General features: G+C 36.8%; 1 protein-coding gene across 13 annotated transcripts in view; it reads left to right on the top strand.

Moving 5' to 3' along the window:
* PPP1R9A (protein phosphatase 1 regulatory subunit 9A) overlaps nucleotides 1-22,970 on the top strand; it is a 349,347-nt gene that overhangs the window by 269,679 nt on the left and 56,698 nt on the right. For all 13 annotated transcript variants that reach the window (XM_024990823.2, XM_024990825.2, XM_010804004.4 and 10 more), the window contains 5 exons: nucleotides 535-690; nucleotides 14,183-14,236; nucleotides 16,818-17,047; nucleotides 18,491-18,587; nucleotides 19,532-19,703. In XM_024990823.2, coding sequence (XP_024846591.1) covers nucleotides 535-690; nucleotides 14,183-14,236; nucleotides 16,818-17,047; nucleotides 18,491-18,587; nucleotides 19,532-19,703 — 709 coding nt within the window. The remainder of the gene's footprint in view (nucleotides 1-534; nucleotides 691-14,182; nucleotides 14,237-16,817; nucleotides 17,048-18,490; nucleotides 18,588-19,531; nucleotides 19,704-22,970) is intronic.

The raw sequence follows: 22,970 nt of genomic DNA on the forward strand, positions 1-22,970 counted from the left end.
CAGAGTTGATTGAACTCTAAAGCTTAGGAGAATGAATCTACCAGACATTTTTTTTTTGTAAGGCTTAAATAAGGTCCCTTCCAGCTCTGTGAATCTTTTGACCTACCGTTTCTTCTTCTCTGCTGTCAATAATGCATTACAGGTGGCAGGAATTTAAAGGAATTACTTATTTCTCTTAGCAATGTAATTTTCTTTAGTAAAACCCCATCAAATACTTAGATTTAAAATAGTCTGTTGCTTCACAAAACCCCATCAAATACTTAGATTTAGAATAGTTTGTTGCTTCACTGAAGATACTGCCGATGCTGTTAGACTTTTAGAAATGCACTTATACACGGCACAGACCTGTCACTTTGGATCTTTGAACTAACATTTGTAACCCTAGCTGCATGAGGCATGCTTGACTCAAAAGCCTACTTACACTTTTACCACTTGGTGTGACATATTTTATTTCTCTTTTATAAAATATTTTAAAAATAGCCCACCTCCACCTGAGTAATAACAGCTGGGTTTCTGAAGTTCCCTTCCTTTTAGACAGGAGAATATGCCACAGATGAAGAGGAGGACGACGTAGGGCCTGTTCTTCCTGGAGGCGACATGGCCATCGAAGTCTTCGAGCTGCCTGAGAACGAGGACGTGTTTTCCCCCTCAGACCTGGATACAAGCAAGCTCAGTCACAAGTTCAAAGAGGTAAGTTGCCAATCTGCAAAATATTTTTCTCTACCTGTCCATTTCATTATTAAGTATATACTTTTGTTAGAAAAATATATTAAGAATAGTCGGTTTTCAAAAGAATGCCTTTCAATTACAGATTGTCCAGAATCTCATTGAATTTCAAGGCAAAAGTTAAGTAGATCTCATTATACAGTCATTAATTTAAATGCATTAAATTAATACAATCATTATTTGTCATGGTGACAGTTGCTAACTTGTCTGTTCCATAATTTCAAGCTACAGCTTTAATTTGCATTTTTTTGTGATAAGTTCAGGTTGTATGTTTAAAGCTTTATGAAAGTTTCGGGAGCTGGTTTCCTCAAAGGCAGTGATTGCTAAAAAGGATTTTTTTCCCCCCCTAAACTAGACAAGATTCCAGCAGGGATTAGATGGTATTCCCAAGTGGCTTAATTGAAGAAAGTTCAATTTCTTGAAAAAGTTCAAGGAAAAAAAAACACTTTTTTTTTAAACTTTTGATTTTATCTTAGAATATGGTTGAATGAGTTAACAGAACTACCAAGTGATACTACAGCACACAGGGACCAGCAGCAGCAGAAGCTGACACCATCTGTTGACTTAATAGGTGAAGAGGGAAAGAGATAACCTTTGTTTGAAGGCAGGCCATTCACCATCTGCAGCTTTGTAAGATGCAGCCACTGCTAAAAACGACAACTTTGGAGTGAGGGTGATAACATACCAAGACCCTCCTCTCCTCTGGCTGATGCCGCCCATCAGTCTAATCCAGGTAGGATAGCCTGGGCAATTCAGTCCTGAGGCAGGAGCTGTCAGAAATGGGCCAGGATCCCGAGGGAGTGAAGGGAATGTAGATAACCACAAAACTCTTCCTCCAGATTAACTTCTCAGAACCTCAACATGTAAAATAGAAACAGTGATGAATGTGTCCCCAGGCATTTCACTCTCTGTTGTTTTGTGGAACTTCCTCCATTGTTGAAAACAAATATGTCATTATTTACAACCTCCCTGCAATAAATAACTCTGAAGCACTGAGGCTTGAAAACCACTGTTCTGTGGTTACAAGTCTCTTAGGGACTTGACCCCACTTGGAAAGCATATTTTCCTTTTCAAGAAAAACAAGGTTGATAATTGCAGATTTCTAATATCTAATTTTGATGTGTTAGGAACAGGGACTTAAAAATTTATTTGTTTGTTTGTTTATAGCTGTGCTGGGTCTTCGTTGCTGCACGCAGGCTTTTTGGCAAGGGGGGCTACTCTCTCATGAGGATGTGTGAGCTTCTCATTGCAATGGCTCCTCTTGTTACAGAGCAGGGCTTTAGGGCTCCTGGGCTCAGTAGTTGCTGCTCTTGGGCTTAGTTGCTCCACAGCATGTGGGATCTTCTGGGACCAGGGATGGAACAGGCCTCCTGTGCATTGCAAGGCAGATTCTCAACCGCTGGAACACCAGGGAAGCCCAACAGAGAAATTTATATGTTCTCATGTTATACCTAAGACATCTAGTATATTGACTTACCTTTTTAATTCCTCATGACAAATTTGTGAGGCCAGTATCAAAGTGAATGTACTTTTCAAATATAAGTTTTTATTAAATAAAACAACTTACGTTCATTATAGGGTTTTGGAAAGTACAGATTTGTATAAATGCCCCCCAAATCATTCATGATCCCAATATTGTGGTATTTTATATTATAGGATATATACTATGTTAAACTCCTGCTCTTGATACTAAAAACTGTATTTTTAGGATCTTCCCATGTCATCAAATATTTTTCCAAAAATGATGCTTATTTACTGTTTATCTTATGGATCTTATATGATTTACTTCACCCCTTGTTTTAGAACAGTTCCTCTGTTTCCAGTTCTTTTAAAATTATTAAAAATAATATTGTAACAAATATTACATTTTCCTTAGGATAATTTCTTACAGTGGTATTACTAGATTACAGAATATGAGTATTTGAGGGACTTGTACTTAGTACCAATTTGCCAATGAATGTGTTTAGAATGCCCATTTCTCTTTCACATATTATTATTAGTCAGATTGAACCATTTTCATTTATATAGTTCACAGAGTCATTCAAGCAGAATACATGGGTTTTCCAGACAATGTATGACTATTCCTAGTTCTAAATCAGACGCAAACATCTTGGTGACAATGAAGTACACTATTATCTAATGATCAGAATTCTCTTACAGTGGAATAGCAATTCCTGTCTTCGGACCATTTCTTATAAAGGCTTTCTAGATTAACTGATATCTTCAAAGAACAACGCAGAGAAGTGCCCAAGTGGAAGTGGTATAATCCGTTCCTGCTCAGCTCTGATGTGGCCTAGAATTACATATTATCTGGAGAGCAGATGAACTGTCTGTTCTTTAAACAGTCTTCCTTGAATATTGTAGCTCTCAATCTGACTTTGAGGCAGTGAGAACAAGGTTGTGCTCCTTGGGAAAAGTCTATTGTGTAACTTCCATGTTGCCAGGTGAGCATGATCCCTGCTCTTTGGAAGATAATTGAGCTGGAATTAGAATACATGTTTTTTGTTTTTTTTTTTTTTAATGGAAGTTAAGAGCTTAAAAAGCAGAAATAGTAAATAAAGGTTATAGCCTTCATTTTCTGAATTGAGCCAAGTACTCAATATTGCATAAATATTGTTTGAAATGGACTCCATAGTGCAGATAGCTACATGATCTAGACTGGGGGTCAGTAAACTATGGCCCATTGGCCAAATCTGATCCACTGCTTTTTTTTATAAATAAAGTTTTATTCAAACACAGCCATAGACATTCATTTATATGTTGTTATTTATTATTGTCTATTTGTTTGTGGCAGTTTTCATTCTACAGCAGTAAAGCTAACTAATTGCACGGAAACCATATAATCTCTAAATCCTAAAGTGCTATTTGCACTGTTAGAGAAAATGATTGCCTACATTGGTGTAGGCTGCTCTGTGATCTGGAACCATTCTTTGTAACATGGCTGATTTAGTTTTAGCCTGGGTGACCAAATCTGCATTTTTAATTTTGGCTTTTAAGAATTGAACGTTTGTCACCACCTCTAAAACAGGCAAATACTGTGTCATTTCACTTAAAGTCCTTTTATTCTCTTTTGTTTTATATTTAACATATGAATATGTTCATTTGTTCAGGGGTTTACCACAGAGTGTCAGCTGCCTGGCTCTCTGTCACAGGATTGGTGTCCTGTACACTGCCACTGCCACAGCTTTAAACTTCTCTATGTGATTAACATAACATGCCCAAAATTATGCACAGAATCTGGGGTGGAGGTGGAGAGTCATTTTGTGTTGGAGTCTGTAAAAAAAAAACTCACATTACAGAAAGAGTTCTCTTAATTATATTATTTCAACCAAAAGTATACGTTATACTGTTTGGGCAAAGTGCATTATACTAACATTCTTGCAATCATTCCTCTTTTTAGCCTATTAAATGTCTTGTAACTGAACTCTAACCTCCTCTATTTTCTGTTGAATATTTTATCCATAGTTCTTAGATATACTTAGTGGTTAAATATTTGGTGAATGAACGACATCAAACAAACTAGAATTTGTTGTATAATACAAGACAGCTATTTAATTTCCCAAACAGTTGACGAGGGGGCTAGCACAATTTATTAAATGTTCCTTTAACCGTTTCCTTCTGGTTGGAAGGCCAGCATTATTATCTGCAGTATTTGTCTTTACACTCTGGACTGCCTTTGACCTTCATATTCTGTTTCATTTTCTCATTAATCTTTGGTGCAGTAATGTTAGAATATATATAAAACATTAATGAAATAAATCAGATCCACCTAACACTTCTCTTCAAAAATTCCTTTGCTTTTCAAGTTATTCAAGAAAACATTTGAATCATTTTAACTCCCTTGAAGAAACTTCTTTGCATTTTTTATTGTAATTTCGTTAAGCTAGTAAATTAACTTGCAAAAAACTGGCATTTTTATCACATTGACTCTTTTAATCCAAGTTCATGGAACATATCTGTTTAATTAAAGTCTCTTTCTGATCCTCCCTCAAATTTTATAGTCCCCTCTATTATGTAAGTGTCACCTGTAAGTAATAGAAAGTCTTAACCAGAATGGATTAATCAAAAGCTGCCACAAAGGGAGGTTATATTAGCTCCAATATAAGTAAAGAAGTCTTCATTATTTTTCTATTTTCAGAAATGACTTTTATAAAAGAGACTTAATGACTTTCATAAGATCAAAATTTGTGTTCCCTGAAAGTTTGTTATTACTCAGCTATAAAACCATATGTGCATTTGTGGAGGAAGATTTTTAGAATACATTTTATAATAGCTATTACTCTTTTCAAGTTTTTCTTGGGCCAACTTTGGTATTTTGTATTTCTCAAGAAATTCATATATTTCCTCTAGGTATTCATATCTATTAACTTATATTTTTATAATATGGCTTTAAAATAGTGAAATATTTAGTAGCTGTAACTAGTTACCTTTTTTATCCTTTTTTTGCTTTGAAAATGCTCAATTTTTTCTTAGTTTTTTTCTAGAATTTATCTGTCAAGTTAGCTTTACATTTCCATTTTTTATTTTTAAATTTAAAAATACTTATTTTTTCCTACCAATATCTTTATTTTTTCTCACCAATATCTTTATTTTTTCTCCTGTTTTATTTTTTTATATTTATCAGTTGCATTCAATATGTTTATTTTTCTGATAACCCTTATATTTTGATAAGTATATTTAAAGCTATAATTTTTTTCCCTGAATATTGCTTTAGCTATATGCAACTTTTCTCTTTAACACAAGAATTATTTACGGGTATATTTTACTTTCCACACCTATATACTTTATTTTGCTATCCTTTTGTTATTGAGTTCTGATTTTATGACACTATTCAGAAAAAATATTCTGTATAGTAGCTATTTTGAATTTTCAAGATCTTTTGTAGCTTAATTCATAAATAGTTGTATTTAAATATTTCTTATGTATGTAAACATCACACATATCCTGTACTTTGATATGAAATTTATATAAGCATTAAATTTATGTCGATAAGATTAATAATACAAACATACAAATGTCTTCTCTGTAGCGTGGCTTAGATTTTGTGGTTTGATGTACCAATTGTGAAAAGTATAAGTTAAAATCATCAGCTACAGTTTCTTTCTTCCTATAATTATAGCAGTTGCAGTTTTATATATTTAAAGGCAATGCCAGAGAATGCTTAAACTACCACACAATTGCACTCATCTCACACACTAGTAAAGTAATGCTCAAAATTCTCCAAGCCAGGCTTCAACAATATCTGAACCGAGAACTTCCAGATGTTCAAGCTGGTTTTAGAAAAGGCAGAGGAACCAGAGATCAAATTGCCAATATCCGCTGGATCATCGAAAAAGCAAGAGAGTTCCAGAAAAACATCTATTTCTGCTTTATTGACTATGCCAAAGCCTTTGACTCTGTGGATCACAATAAACTTTGGAAAATTCTTCAAGAGATGGGCATACCAGACCACCTGACCTGCCTCTTGAGAAATCTGTATGCAGATTAGGAAGCAACAGTTAGAACTGGACATGGAACAACAGACTGGTTCCAAATACGAAAAGGAGTACATCAAGGCTGTATATTGTCACCCTGCTTATTTAACTTATATGCAGAGTACATCATGAGAAACACTGGGCTGGAAGAAGCACAAGCTGGAATCAAGATTGCCGGGAGAAATATCAATAACCTCAGATATACAGATGACACCACCCTTATGGCAGAAAGTGAAGAGGAACTAAAAAGCCTCTTGATGAAAGTGAAAGAAGAGAGTGAAAAAGTTGGCTTAAAGCTCAACATTCAGAAAACGAAGATCATGGCATCTGGTCCCATCACTTCATGGCAAATAGATGGGAAACAGTGGAAACAGTGTTAGACTTTATTTTGGGGGGCTCCAAAATCACTGCAGATGGAAACTGCAGCCATGAAATTAAAAGACGCTTACTCCTTGGAAGAAAAGTTATGACCAACCTAGACAGCATATTGAAAAGCAGAGACATTACTTTGCCAACAAAGGTCCTTCTAGTCAAGGCTATGGTTTTTCCAGTGGTCATGTATGGATGTGAGAGTTGGACTGTGAAGAAAGCTGAGTGCTGAAGAATTGATGCTTTTGAACTGTGATGTTGAAGACTCATGAGAGTCCTTTGGACTGAAAGGAGATCTAACCAGTCCATTCTAAAGGAGATCAGCCCTGGGATTTCTTTGGAAGGAATGATGCTAAAGCTGAAACTCCAGTACTTTGGCCACCTCATGCGAAGAGTTGACTCATTGGAAAAGACTCTGATGCTGGGAGGGATTGGGGGCACGAGGAAGAAGGGACGATAGAGGATGAGATGGCTGGATGGAATCACCGACTCGATGGACGTGAGTTTGAGTGAACTCCCGGAGATGGTTTTGGACAGGTGGGCCTGGCATACTGCGATTCAAGGGGTCACAAAGAGTCAGACAGGACTGAGCGACTGAACTGAACTGAACATATATGTTCAGGATTATTGCAACTTTTCACTTTATTGTAATATCTCTCTTGTTTTCTAATGACACATTTTACTACAAATTCTGTTTTGTTTGTAAAAATTCAGCACTGCCTTTCTTTGGCTTCATATTTGCTGCAGAGTATCTATTTCTTCCATCTCTTTATTTTCAACCATTCTGTGTACTTTTCACAACTGTGTTTCCTTTAGTCAACATATTCCTAAATCTTACTGTTATTCTACTCTAGGAGTCTCTGTCAGGTAATTGGTCAGTTTACCCCATTTATATTTAATTATTTTACTATTAGAACTTACATCTACCACCTGATTTCATAATTTCCATGCTTCTTTTTGTTTTGTTTTTATCTTTTTTACCTGCTTGCTGTTAGATATATCACTTTTTCATCTGCTGCTTAACAGTTACACATGTTTATTCTCTTCTCTAACAGTTACTCTCAAGTAGCTTTGACTCCGTCTTAGGATATTTTCACCCAGCAACATGAAAGGCAGACCAGCAGCTATGTCTTTACCATTTAACCAAATAATAGCCTTCACATACATTCATCCACCTCTCCTCCCCTCTAATACTGACACAAGAGTAATGATTAGCTGGTTTTAACATTTTAATTCACCACCTCTTCCCCTAAAAGTGTTGTTGCACAGGCTAATTTTTTTGACCTAGCACTGCATACTGTAAAAGAAAAATCTAACAACAACAGCCATTTGGATACTTGTATTACTTTAACTTTGTACTTTAAATTTTTCATCACAATTTCTTAAAGTGGGTCTCCTTTCTTTTTTCCTAATCTGTTTTCCTGTTCTGTGTTTGTGTTTATGTTTTCAATTTGGTCTGTGAATATTTTCTTCAGGTTTTGAATTTTTTTCAGTTTCTGTTTCCTTAGAAACACTGTCTCTAGTATTATCTTTTTACCTTTCTTTTCTTCTCTGTTTTTTCCCACGCCTGAGATTGTCCTCAAACGTGTCCTCTCACATCAGTGTTTCACCTCTCTGTAGCATTAAGTATGCTTTGACTTCAAGTTTCCGTATGCTTTTTTAGCGCTTCTAACAACTTAATTCTTTTCATACATTTTAGTTTCCGTGTTCTCCATTCATTTTTCATGCCTCTTTACTTTCTCTTCATCCTGGTATTCCGTAGAGTTACCTTAAAATATCTTTTTATTTATGGGATACATTATTTTCACAGGTTTACTTATTTGAATTTTCAAGTTGATATTTTCTTTTCCCTGATCTGAAGAATTTAGTAATAGGCTTAGTTTTGCCTTTTTCTCATCTATTTATCTTCAATGAGGCACAAACCATTTTTGTATCCAGTGTTAATCAGGAATTTTTCACTTTTTGAAACCACAAAGCCCGTTGCTGGACCTCCGTCAGGAGGACATGTCTGTGTGCCTAGTTCCCAGCCTGGTTGCTGCTTTCTGGCAGCCTCTCATCTAAAGCAGTTCTCTGTACTAACGTGCGATGTCCAGATCTCACCATGCAGCTCTGTAAGTTAAAGAAAGAAAAGCTATTCCTCGCTCTCAAAGCACTTACTGGGACTGTCCCTGTCCATATTGCTGCACGTTGGAGTCTGGAGCTGTAAGTATGCAACGTGCCACTGTCAGCCACCTTCCTGAATTCTTTTTCTCGTGTAGCAGTTGCTTTCTGAATGAACACAGGAGGCGGAGAGTGAGAGAGCCTGGTGTGAAGGCACTCCAGGAGAGACAGTAGAGTTTGCCTTCTTCCTCATTGATAAACTTGGTGTCTCACGCTGTTGGTGAGAGAGGCACAAGGCACCTCCCTGTCTTTGGAGTGAAGATAGTGAAGCTTGGATAGATTTTTCTTAATTCAGCTTCATGACTCACATTCTAGTAACAGTTGTTTTTAGTTTCAGTATCAGTTTGGTTGTGAGTTTTTCTTTTCTAATATGATTTCACTGGATATGTATTGGAAAGTAGGAAGAGGCTGAATCAGAAACTGCTGGCCAGGTGCCTGGTCAGTGGACTGTCAGCGCTTCCCAACACCATTCCTTCTTGAGAGTCATAAGTATTAGCTCCCAGGAAAAACAGTTGTGCATTTATCTGGAGGAAAAAAATGGAGTCTAAAAAATATGTTATTTTGCCTAATTAAGTCATAGAAAATCTATGAAAAGTAATTTAGAAAAAGTTATTAATGCATTAGATAATAAAGTTACCTTTATGGAACTGTCCATTAATATGTCAAGAAGGTAAAACATTGTTATGTACTTAACAATAAACAGGTATTTATTTTAAAAGGAACTGTAATTATAGGCTGTCACCTACATCCAGCACCATCCCCATGAATAACCAGTTTATGAGTCACTTAGAGAGTGACTTGGTGGACTGTGTCACTCTATGCTGCATATACTGCAATTAGTGTTGCCATTCAAATTAGGTTATGACAGCATTCAATCAGCCGATTTCAACTAGTTTTGCATAGTCTATTCCCTGAGTGTTCTTCTATGTAAATGTAAAGATAGGTACCATTTATAAACCTTTGAGCAGAAATTGTAAAGAAATACAGCCTAGCTTAATTTTAATGGCACCAAATACAGGCAAGAGCAGCCCTGATTTCTTCTTTTCTAGAACTTAAGCTATCATGGGTAAGACAGACTGCAATCACATGATCACAGATATAATTGTAAGAATTCTGATTTCAATGCTGAAACCACTGCATAAAGTTGTATGCAAATATCAGTTATTATTTTGCCCTTGTAAGAACGAGCTTCCCAGGTGGCTTAGTTGTAAAGAATTGGCCGCTAATGCAGGAGACTTGGGAGACACGGGTTGGGAGACATAGGTCGGGAGTGTCCCCTGGAGTAGAAAATGGCAACCCACTCCTGTATTCTCGCCTAAGAATCCCATGGACAGAGGAGCCTGGGCGGGGGCGGCGGGAGGAGGGTCACAAAGTTCATGGGATCACAGAAAGTCGGACTGAGCACACATACCACCACCACCAAAATAAGAACAGAGGATGTAAAATCTCCAGTACTAGAGAGCTCTTAAAATATTTCCTGCAAAGATAACATATTTCCTTTTTAGAGAAAAAATGATTTACGTGCCTGTACAAGATAAGTAAAGAATGCAGAAGTTCAGTCTTATAATGTTTATGCATAAAAATGTTTCTGTTTCCTGTGCAGTTATATTTGGATATATTAATTCAGTGATATGAGTACGTGTTCTGTATTCATCTTTTTGAAAGAAATAAACAGAAAATAAACACAGCAGGTATACCCACAGAATGTTACATGAGAGCTGCTGTTCTTTGTAAGAGTGCATGTGTTTATTTGTACTGTAATCCTGGGGTGGATATCGATGGCATTCATGTTCAAGAGGACAGAAAAGATGAAAGACATTGGCCTTATAGACATTGACCTGCAGTCCTTAACTTTTTCTTTTTCTTTATATCCTCTCTTCCCAAGTCGTCTCTCCAAACCTATATTCTCTGAAGTTCTAAAAGTTCCAAAAGGTATTTCAGGTTCTGTGTCTATTAAGCAGTTATGTAGACCCTGCTCCCTGCAGCCAGCTGTTGTCTACAAACCCTTATACTTGTACTTTGGAAAGGCTATTAAACATGGAAGGAGAACTGCTTTAGAACAAGAAAATTCAATTTGGTATGCACTGTGCTTCTTGTTTCAAGTCACTGTACCTCTTTGAAAAGCAGTTTCGTCTTCCTCATGAAACGGAGGTATCCCAGCCCCCCACCGTTGCCCACTTTGCCTGGGAGGCAAGGGTCCAAGTTTGGAGATATGACACATAGGCCAAAGCCGCAGGTCATCTGAAGTTCCTGAGTTTTTCTCATGCATCTGGAAACTTCTTTCAGGAGGTGGTATTTATTACTCTCCTCGAAGTAAGTGTTTCAAAGGTAGATTCTGTGTAGCGCTCATGTATCCTCAGTGACTAGCACAGCGTCTGGCACATAGTCTCATTCAGTAAATGCAGGTTGAATAATGCCTGAGAAATTTCTAAGTTCAGTGACTAAAAGCAAATGATTGAACACCATGTTGTATGTAGTATGAGAATACTCAGACCCCGGAAGTGACTCATGGTTTCCAGGTGGAATCTTATCTTCTTCCCTGAGAGGTGACAGTGATCACACATGCCTCAGCGTTTCCATGATGATCAGATGAAAAGTGTGTCCAAAGCTGGTTCCGATGAGGTACAGAGGAAGGGAGGAACGGAGTAGGTGCAGTCAGACCTGGGATAGTTTCCTCTCCACCACCCGCTTCTGCTGGGAACTTGAAGAGCCCATGTAACTTCTCTGAGCCTCTTTGCCTGTCTGAACAGTGAGGTTAACAGTGCCTGTCCTACCTCCCTCACAGATCCATTCGCAGTGAGGAAGGAGGACATAACAAAAGGGAAAGGATGCTACAAATGTAAGAAATTTGGAGCTAGCAGAAAGGACTATGGACTGGAATTTATAAAACTTGGCTTTGATACTTATTAGCTCTGCAGCTTAAGCTACTGAAACACAGTTTCTTCCTATATAAAATGAAAAAGTTCAGTTTATTTTTAATGCTTTTCCTTTTAATAGTGGTGGATTTCTAGACATTGTGTTAAGGTGCATGGGGGATTAAAATAATTACATAATAATTACATATCTATCATTTTAGGCTGTATTAGTATTAGGGAAGCCTTGCACTAAAACTTTTGTCCATCTTCTGAATAACGTCTGAATTTACAGACCTCGTTCTGCTTTCCTATAGCTAAAGGACTGGGCTGTACCGAGTAACAAACACTCTAAGCTTTTATCAGTGTTCTCACCTTGCTGCTTTATGAGTTCAGTTCTCTTCTGTCATCTGTTTCGGTGAGATGGGAGGGGTAGGATAACTGAAAATCAGCCTGGCTGTTTCACAGTTTCCCCTTGGTTTGTCCCACATGTCACTTGATTAATCCAGCGTATGCATTCCTAGGAATGAAAATGCTGGCGTGGGATGAGTTTCTCCACTCTGCAACCATGACAGTCACCTCCAGGGTCTTCATTTCGTAAAACGTCACACCTGTAGTACTTGCAGAGGCTGTGATGGTCTTCCCATCCTGCCCTCTCATTTTGCATATTGGAAACTGGGGCCCAGAGCCGTAGCTTGCTACAGAACATGGTAATTTGAACAAAGAAAATCCAAAGTCCTAACACATTGTATTGCAATATAATTGGTTACCCTACAGGGAGTTAACCGCTGAGAAAATAAAATACGGCACTTGCTGATAGTTGCAGCATTCATCATAAAATCTGCTCTTGATTTCTTGCTACTCTTCAACTAGAACTAGAGGAGTTGGTTTTATTTCAGGTGCAACATTTTACAGCATTTAGGACTTTTATCTAAGAAGCAGAGTTGGAGTAATCGTATTTTAGTCCTTTAAATCATCCTTTCTTAGTCTTGGCTGACTAAGAGTACTTGCCCCTCGGGACTGTGGAGTGCAGAAGCCCCTGGGAACGGAGAGGGTGAAAGGAGCCACAGCCGCATAGGCAAGACTGCAAGGGCAACCGCGCCGAAAGCAGGAGAGTGAAATGAGTGAGCAGGGCAGAGTCAGATGTAAAAGTTTCAGGGTCACCCCACAGGGGCAGGAGCAGAGATGCAGCTTTGTAGCCCACAGAGACTTAAACCTCGAACGAGACCTGAGAGCATCACGGAAGGGGAATTTTATAAGGAACTTGGGACTCTCCGTTTCTGGGCTCTTACTCATCAGCATCTAACCCTGGATTCTAACTTCTTTCCCTCTTCATCCTTCCCATACGCCCCTAGTGGTCAGGCAAAAACCAAGGAAATTAAGATTACAAACCAGAGAGAGGGCTGAGGTTTGTGAGGTGGTGTGATCTCCAAAGGTTCACATTTCTGTCTTTTCATTAGCTATCTTTCTGATAAGAAAACCTTAGACTTATTTGATTACGGTTATATGGGAAGATTACAGGTCCCTCTGTATAATCCTAAATTCAAAATGCTCTGAAAAGATTATTTTAAAATAATTTTGTAGCAGACGGTAGTAAATCTGACCAAAATTGATAGGCTACTATTTACAATCTTTATGTACCTCACTTAGTCACAATATTCACATGTTTGGTGGCAAAGATATTCATGTATTTATTTGATTATAGAGCACCTCCACAGACGCTGCTGTGGGCAGTCAGCAATTTATGGAAAATGCATCTTACTAAGTTTCTGAAATTGGAAGAACTCTGAATTCCAAAAACATCTGCCTCCAAGCATTTTAGAAAAGTGATTTCCAACCTAGAAATTGTTTTCCATAATTTTTTTTTTTTTATTCCTTAAAGAGTGATTGTTTCCTTCATTTTTCTTCCTTTACAAAGAAAGCAAAGTGGGGGGAAGGGAGAAGCAAAACAAATCTAAATGGTGGCTCTAGAGAGAATCAACCGCAGCTGAAGCTTTGGAGGGTCCAGGCCCTCAGTATGAGTAAATGACTTAAAGGACGGACATCTAGATCTGTACTTTTACCTGCAATGTAAAAAGGAAATTACACATCTTGTCGCCGACCTGCATCGTCCTCTTCAGCTTTGCAGCCGCAGCCCGAGCTGTAAAAGAGCTGCTAAGCTAAAATGCGTGCCACTCGCGGAACCAGAGCGCCGCCTTCCTTCCAGATTTGGAATCGAAGCTTCCCACTGCCCGTCTGCCTGCTGAAGCTGTTCAGTCCTCAAGACCGCAAGGAAACAATTCCTTGACACTCAAATCACAAAGGAAGAGCTGCAAGGAGGGCAGGAAAATGTGTTTCCTTCTCTTTGGTCCCTGAGCAATTAAATTCATAACCTAATCTGATGTTAGGGAGCGTGGACCATAAACCCTGTGTTTAATTAGTTCGCACCTAGAGAGTCATTTTACACACTAGACATTTTAATTTACAACCTGCTGCACCGTAGCATTTTCCTAGCCCTTCAGCTATATAATAAGGTATTCTGCCAGCTGCTAAGGCTTTAAAAATGTAGAAAAATATAGATACGCTTAGTTCAGATTTTTTTCCTTTCTTTTCCATTTTCAGTTGCAAATCAAACATGCAGTTACAGAAGCAGAGATTCAAAAATTGAAGACCAAGGTAAGCAGCAATACATGGTGTTTGAATTGTACTTTCTAAACTCCAGATGCTATGAATAAATTCAACCCAAGCACTAAATGCTTTGTTTGTGTACATTTAGAAGAACACAAATGAGAGATTCGTTCCCACTGTTAGTGGGAAAACCTAACAGTGCACACCCTTAGGGGGTCAGCACCCCTCAGTGAAAATAGCACAGGATTTTAAAATTACATATTTGCATATTTGCACCTATGTGGCCAGTTCCCTCTGAACTTTCTCAAGAAGTAAATGTTTATAATAGTTCAAGCATTCAAACTACATTTTGACCACTAATCCTTAAGCACAAGCTGTTATACTGTATCTCTTTCTCTTTTATTTTATTTTAAATAAATATAATCATTTTATTTATTTTTAGCTTACCAGAAATAATGTATTTTTATTAACATAGCACATTAATTAGGTTTCATAAAGAAAAATTCAAATTTCTAGTAATGAAATACTGTGAAATTTAATTAATATATGAATAATTTATTTTAGGTTCCAGATGCTACCAGAAATCTTTAGACAAGTTTAGTTCATGTCATTTAAATTTGTGGGAAAAAACAGGTCTTGATAAAAGGAGTATATATTTTTAGTTTATATATGAAATAATGCAAAGTTCAAAAGGGCATTTTTAATTGGTAAATTATAAGGTAAGTTTCAGTTTCTTGAACTGTGTCTAGTTTTATCAAATATGTAGTCTCAAAGATTTTAAAATATCTTTTGAATTACTTTAAAAACACAGTTAACGTTTTTTTTTTATGGTCTTCTAATAATTGAGACATAATTCCTCCCACACCACTAATAGTCCGTTTCCCTGTTCACAGTATATACACTTGTTTTGTTTTTTCCATGTGTTTTAAATGGAGATAAATTAGCAAGGCTATTTTAGGTAAATGGTATTTTCAGCTAATAACTCTGTAGTTCTTTAGTCAAAACATGTCTATACATCATTCATGGTTTCAGCCAAGCTCTGTGAATAATAATTTTTAAATTAGTAGAGATTGGTAAATAAGCAACTTGAACACAAAACACTGCTTAATAAAAGGTGCAGGTAAAAACCCAGTCCTGTTTTAAATTTCTATTGTTTCTTGGCATAGAATGGAAGAATAGAAGATTTTTAATTGTTGGGTTACAGTTGGGGGAAAAAGATTGCCCTCTGATTGCAAGTGCTTTAACAAGGCTTATGTGTTAGGTATTTAATTTAGAAAAATCTATAAATGAGTATTTTTTTTTCAAAATTATATTGGCTGTGCCAACATTCTATTACCTATGCTAATATCCACAGATTAACTTGCTTTACTGTTATTCTTTATATCCATGTTGATAATAGAATTCCTAATTTTGAAATGGTTCTGACTACTTTACTTTGCAATCTGTTTTGCCAATGTACTTAGTTTAAAATACATATAAAAACATATGTATATTTCCATTTGCCGAATGCTGTGCGATTTTGGAATGTTTCAGATTTTGAAAATTGATATTAATAGCTTGTAATGACTCTGCATCCTTTTAAACTATACCAGAGGCACGTGAAATGGATGCAGCACTAGTGTAAAGGTTAGATGGCTAGTGTCAATAAATGACCTTTGATCCCTTACCTAAGAGATCAGTCTTGAATTTCCGTAGAAATGAGGGATTTGGACCAGGGTCTTATCTGTTCCTAAACTTTCTGGAAAGCAGAAACCAGAGGAAGCTGCCTTTCTTTTCCATCAGAGAGACTTAAATTAGTTCAGGAATAATTTATATTTTTACTTACACTGTCATTTATACTTTTATGCAAATTGGCATTTATCCGGCTTTAGAAACTCAGAACAATGTCAGCAAAATAATGAGCTACAGACTGTTTTCATGAGTCAGTTGAAATAAAGTATGTGATAATATCGTCAAAAGGGATTAAGACAAAGTAAAAATAACTTTTATCAGACTATTATCCCCAAGGAGCTTTTCCAAGCATGCTGATGTGATATATCACAGTTCTCTTTTACATATAACAATTTAGTCTTAGAAGACTTCAGTTACTTGTCCGAGGTTTAAAGGCCAGTGTTGGCAGAGCTGGAATTCAAATCTAAACTATATGACTCCAGGGTCTGCCTCTTAATCATTGGCCATACTGTGCTCTGCCCCTCTCCTTCCCAGCTTGCCGTCTCCCCACTCCTTTTTTAGTTAACATTTTACATATAATTGTATGTTTTAAAAACAACTCTAAAAGCATGTTGAAGTTCATTGGATAGAATCAGTCAAATTCTAAAACATTTTTTACTGCTTGGAGAATTTCATACGCTGCATGGTATGCTCTGGAAAGATCCTGGGAGTTGGAAACAGATCCATGTTTTATCATTTATCAGATGTGTGACATTGGACAACCATTTCACTTTTCAAGGCTTCTGTTTTATAATCTCTATAATAATGAAAATCATACTTGCTCTTCTCATTTCAATGTATTTCATGATTGAGTATATGTAATAATGGAATTTATTCTAAAATATGCTGTAAAAGTATGAGAGATGTTTGCTATAAAAGTACCCAGAAATATCCTTGGTTTGACATTTGCTTTGTCCAGCTGCAAGCTGCAGAAAATGAGAAAGTGAGGTGGGAACTAGAAAAAACTCAACTTCAACAGAATATAGAAGAGAATAAAGAAAGAATGATGAAGTTGGAGAGCTACTGGATTGAGGCCCAAACATTATGCCACACAGTGAACGAGCACCTCAAAGAGACTCAAAGCCAGTATCAGGCCTTGGAAAAGAAGTACAACAAGGCAAAGAAACTGATCAAGGATTTTCAACAAAAGTAAGCAGCTTCTAATGATGTAACGATTTTTGTGTGCATCTAAAGAAGTCTTATATCCAGTAGTTTTGTAGTATCTAGTGGAAAAGAAAAGATGACCTCAGAGTCATCCCTTTAAGGAGCGTACTTAAAATAATAAATAGACAGTACGTTTTAGAAATCTCTTACATCAGTGTTTCATGTGTTGATTGTATTTTGTTTCTTCTATAATTTTTTGGCAACTTCCTGTTTTGTTCTTGTTTTTGCTGTTGGTTAATCATTTATTGTAACTGTTAAAGCATTTGAACCTCTGTCCTTTTGAAACGTATGTAATTTAGAAGCAGGAAGCCAAGTTGAAGTCATGCAAAATGACTGTTGGATATGGTGCGTTCAGAGCAGCAACTGGGGCCTTCTGTTTCTGTTCTTAGAATCAGTTAACTAAAGAATTTTCCCACTACAGATAGTGGAAATATTGACTGACAAGACCCCTTGCCCTGTTACTTTCCTTTCCTTGTGAGAGAATCACAAGGTCCTTGGTTCACTACAGTGAGAGACCATCACCACACTTGGCTTTTAAATTTCAACACCTATTTTCAAGCTAATGCTGCTTTGCTTCCATCTGTTGGATCTTGGTGTAATTTCAGGGAGACTAGGAAGATTCTTACCATATTTTTTCATCAGTTACTTAGAAAGTAACTCTAGTGTCCCTTCTGGCCTTGCCTGTCAAGCCTTAAAAGCCAAGCATATATGTAAGATTCATGGTATCTGTTATTTCCTATCATGGAAACAATGGTTTTAATGTTTAAAAGGTATTGCTATAAAAGTATCTTAAAAAGGAAGCAGTTTTTCTTACAACTGTGAATTCAATACATCTCTATTTTAATTCTTATTAAAAGTATTCCTAACTCTTATTTCATGTAATAATTTTATAATAAATTCTACCACATTTGATATTTCTCCTTGTCCTCATGATATCCTTAGATGTGTAGTGACAGCTTCCCCTCTGTGTTTCTGGCCCATTCAGCCTATTGTCATTTCTAAGAAGCAGTCTTATAATAATTATATTTTAAAAACTCTTACCATCCATTCCATCAGTTTACTAGGTAAATGACTTTATAAATGTGGAATTATTTCTACTGAACATGTAATTATCTCCACTAAATTACCAAGGTGGGTCATTAGTTCAGTAGCTTCTATCCAAGTATGAACAGGTGCTCCAGAATCAGGAGCTACAAATGAAAAGCTCAGTAAGCAGAATCAAAGCATTTTTATTTACCTTGTATATCTTTAAAACATTTTATTTGCTTTTATTACTAGATACCTTTTCTCTGTGAGTGAGTTTTATTTATTTAAATAGCTGTCTAGTTACTTATTTCACTGTGTGGCTCATTGCTTCAGATAAGAATTTTTGTATTTCCTCATCTATTGAGTATTTGATGCACTGAGATCTATTATTTTCTCCTTAAGAGAACTTGATTTCATCAAAAGACAGGAAGCAGAAAGAAAGAAAATAGAAGATTTGGAGAAAGCTCATCTCGTGGAAGTTCAAGGCTTGCAAGTGCGGGTGAGTCCTGTGCACAGAGCCACTGAATGACAGAATAGCCAGACAGAGCTTAACTCGAAAAGACACACGCACCCCTGTGTCCATGTCAGGACGACTCACTGCAGACACTAAGACACGGAGACAGCCTAGCGTCTGTCACAGATGAATGGGTAAAGAAGATACGGTGCATTTATGCAGTGGAATAGTACTCAACCGTTAAAAAGAATGAAATGATGCCATTCTCAGCAACATGGATGGACCTACAGATTCTCACACTAAGCAAAATAAGTCAGAAAGACAAAGACGAAACCATATGATATCACTCACGTGGAATCTAAAATACTACCAAAATGAACATGTCTATGAAATAAAAAAAGACTTACAGACACAGAGAACAGGCTTGTGGTTGCTAAGGGGAGGTGATGAAAAGACTGGGAATTTGGGATTAGCAGATGCAGACTATTATGCATAGGTTGGATAGGGAGCTATACTCAATATTCTGTGATAAATCATAGACTATGATAAAAAGATAAATCATAGAATTTATCTTTGTGACCCCGTACACTGGAGTCCACCAGATTCTTCTCTCCATGGGATTTTCCAGGCAAGAATACCGGATTGGGTTGCCATTTCCTTCTCAATGGGATTTTCCTGACCCAGGGATCAAACCTGAGTCTCTTGCATTGCAGGTGGATTCTTTGCCAACTGAGCTACCAGGGAAGCCCATGATAAATCATAGTGGAAAAGAATATATATATACACACACATGTGTGCATGTATATATACATATATATATAAAACTGAGTCACTTTGCTCTACAGCAGAATTTAACACAATATTGTAAATCAACTACCTTTTAATAAAATTAAAGAAAAAGAATAATAGGGTAGTTTTGCCTAGTGCTTGGAGAAGAGTGCTGGTTTATGGTTTCATGAGTGTATTGGTTTTTTTTTCTTCTCTCTTAGATTAGAGATTTGGAAACTGAGGTGTTCAGGCTACTGAAGCAAAATGGGACTCAAGTTAACAACAACAACAATATCTTTGAGAGAAGGACATCTCTTGGTGAGGTCTCTAAAGGAGATACCTTGGAGAACTTGGATATCAAGCAGACATCTTGTCAAGATGGCCTAAGTCAAGGTTTGTTCAACCTAACCATAAAAATGGTTTTTAATGACTGTAAAATGTGGCCTTACATTCTTCTTTGTTTTACTCAGAGATTTAAAAGGTGCAAAAGCTTTCCTGCTTTGGGAAAGAAGAAAGGGCTTATCAAAATAGTAACCTATCATTTTGCTCTTGTTTTATCAAAAATAAATCTTTGAAGTAAAAAAAACAACAAAATTTCAAGTTTGACAAGCCAGATACTAATTTTAAACCACATAAACTTGATACGCTTAATGAACTGCCGTAAACTGATAGTTTATCCCATCTAGGGTGAGTTACTACTTAAGGATTATGATTTTTTAGTCCCTAGAATGAAGATCTTTTTCATAACATCAGAAGGCTGACTGCCCACTTCCATCATTTAGAATTCATTGAGTTAAGAAGTTCTGTATAGTTTTCTGCTTTTACCTTGATGACTTGTATATATGTCTCATTCTTTCCTGTCGAAGACCAAATCAGACCAAAACACTAGAAACATTTCCTATTAATAAAGGAAATGGTCTTTGTTCATATACCAACCATAAATGAATCACTTATTTTCTTCCCCCAGCGCACCTGTACATGGATTGCGTGTATAAGAATGTGAATGCTTTAATATGTGTAGTATATTTATAAATTTAAAAATGTGTTAAGAATTTATTAACATGAATACATAGGAAGACATACAACTTTCAATTTCATCTCTTAAAATTTCTACCTAGTGGACGTTAGAAAGAGTGAAAATAAAAGAATGTCATGCCGTAGCATTGTCAGGAAGGGACTGACAACTCACAAGCAGTGGTTTGACATGCAGTAAAACTGAGGTCACTGATGAGCTGTGTGATTCTCTGATGCCCTTTCACACATATTACAATGTCTCCAGGGAGATTTTCTGGATAAGCAAGTGTTAATATCATATCATTAACTTTCAGAACTAAACTCTTAGCTGTTAAAAATGAAAGTATTGGAAATTTTCATTTAAAATCGAAGTAATATTTAGAGATTTGAGTCTCTTCACTAAGTTTACATCCATTTGCTGTGTTTTCCCTTACTATGACATAGTCTGTAAATAATGCCTCCCAGTGGTGAAAGAAAAGTGTTTCGCACCAACATTACCACTAACTGAAGAAGTGTGTGACTTCGGGAAGGTCATTCAACTTCTCTAGGCTGGTTTTTTTTACTATGCATAATATAAAAATAGCAACACTTCTTTCTTCTCCCCCCTAAACAGTGTTTGAGACGAAAAAAAGAAATTTTATTAGAGCATTATAGAGTTACAATTTTTTATCTGGAACTCTGTAAGCTGATTTTCTTAAAAAATGGAAATCAAATCAGTGTGTTTTTTCCCACTTTTTTGAATATTTTAATTCTTCAGATTCACTGTAGTTTTTATAATAAGTATATATTCCTGCTGTGCCATACACAAAATATTATCAGTAACCAGTGACTTTGCAACGTCTGATTCATTTCTTTTAGTTCAGAAATCAGTATCTTGTCAAACATATAATTAACAGTATTTATTAAATTATATGACTACAGAAGATCAACATACTTTATTGTTAATATGTTGATTTGGATCAGAACCTTACATTTCTTTAGAATCTTACGTTTCTTCTTTTTCTTCTATCCTACACCCTCCATTTTGCCACATAATTATCAGTTTCCCTAGCAACACTGTCGGTTCCCGGTGAAATGCAGAGACTACTAATTCTCCCTGAAACCAATTCGTGCTTGTGCGGTAGAGGTGGAATCAGTCATCTCAGACATTAGCAGCATACATATCAAACGGTCCTCTTCCAGTTTTGCTGCCGAGGACAGTCAGCGATAAATCTCCTTGAATTTCAATTGCTTGATCACATAAACTAAAATGGCTTGGTCAGTAGCTAGATAGGAATGCTCTGGAAAGCACTTTTCTAAATTGATCCTTTGCTTCTGTTGCTAGGGAACGCTGAAGTCGTCCAGGTTTAGAAAAGGAAGTAAAGCAGCGGACCAAACACAGGTCATTTGGCATTTAATTACCACCCCACCCCCAAGCACACACCTTTTTGCCCCAGGACAGATACAGCACTGGAGGTCGGTTCTGCTAGTTTTCACCCTTGAGGTGCAGGGCTTTGTCTCCTCACCTCCTGTAGACTGTCCAGCTCTGATTTGTTTTCTAAGCACTGGAGTCTTATTGATAGAATGAGTGCTTTAGCATCTTTTTGGGTCTGAGTCAGCTCAGTGAAGCAAAAGGATTATCAATTACAGGTCAGAGAAAAACCGTGTTGGAATGAAATAGTGAAAGAAAAGGAAAGAGAGGGTGAAGGAGGCAGAAAAGCAAGAGGAGGAAAGAAAGAGCATGTAAGCAGTCACTTGTTCTCAAGAACTCATCCTTTTTTAGGAACAAGCTTCCCAACTGTGGATGGATTAATTGTGTGACTCTTTCATTAAATTATTGTACATATTTAGAGTGATAAAACCATTTTTAAAATCATGCTGAAATTTACCACAGTTAAATTTCTATTCAAACATCATACATATGGCTTTTTCTATAAACTAAGCCTACTGAAATATCTTATTAAAATGTGGACATATTGGGAATTTCCTGCCAGTCCAGTGGTTAGGACTCTTCACACTCACTGACAAGGGTCCCAGATTCAATCCCTGGTCTGGGAACTAAGCTTCCCACAAGCTGCACCATGTAGCAAAAAAAAAAGAGTTGGCAGATTATGTATACAAACGTATTATTTAATACAGTTTGATACTTTTTTCTTGAAGTACATGAAGCAAGTATAACAGTTCTTTGTTTTGTTTTTTTCACCAAGAGACACAACAGACTCAAGCACTTCTAGTTTACACCAGCATGCCTGGCAGGTACTAGTTTACATGTGTCTCAGGCTGTGAAAAATGACAGTTTTGTCCTGCTGCCAGGTTTCATGTATGTAATTTCTTAGTGTCTGAGTAATGCTGGTCTATATACGAGTTCTCCAGTTTGTATCCAGAGGCCTTGAAGTGACGAGAAATGTCTGTGGCCACCCAGATGTTCAAGTCAGGATTAGGAAAAGCGCAGAGAACAGGCTTGTTAGAGAGATCCTGGTAGAAGGAAGAGTTGTAGTTGTAGTTTGATTAAATTCCCTAAAAAAACTCACTTAAATAGCATGCTCTTATTGAGCCTCCAGGTATTCCAGATGGGGCAGGAGAAGGTTTTGGTTGGTTTAGTTGCTAAGTCGTGTCCAACTCTTATAACCCCATGACTCCTCTGTCCATGAACTTCTCCAAGCAAGA

This window comes from Bos taurus, chromosome 4 (assembly GCF_002263795.3).
Source record: "Bos taurus isolate L1 Dominette 01449 registration number 42190680 breed Hereford chromosome 4, ARS-UCD2.0, whole genome shotgun sequence".
Taxonomy (NCBI): domain Eukaryota; kingdom Metazoa; phylum Chordata; class Mammalia; order Artiodactyla; family Bovidae; genus Bos; species Bos taurus.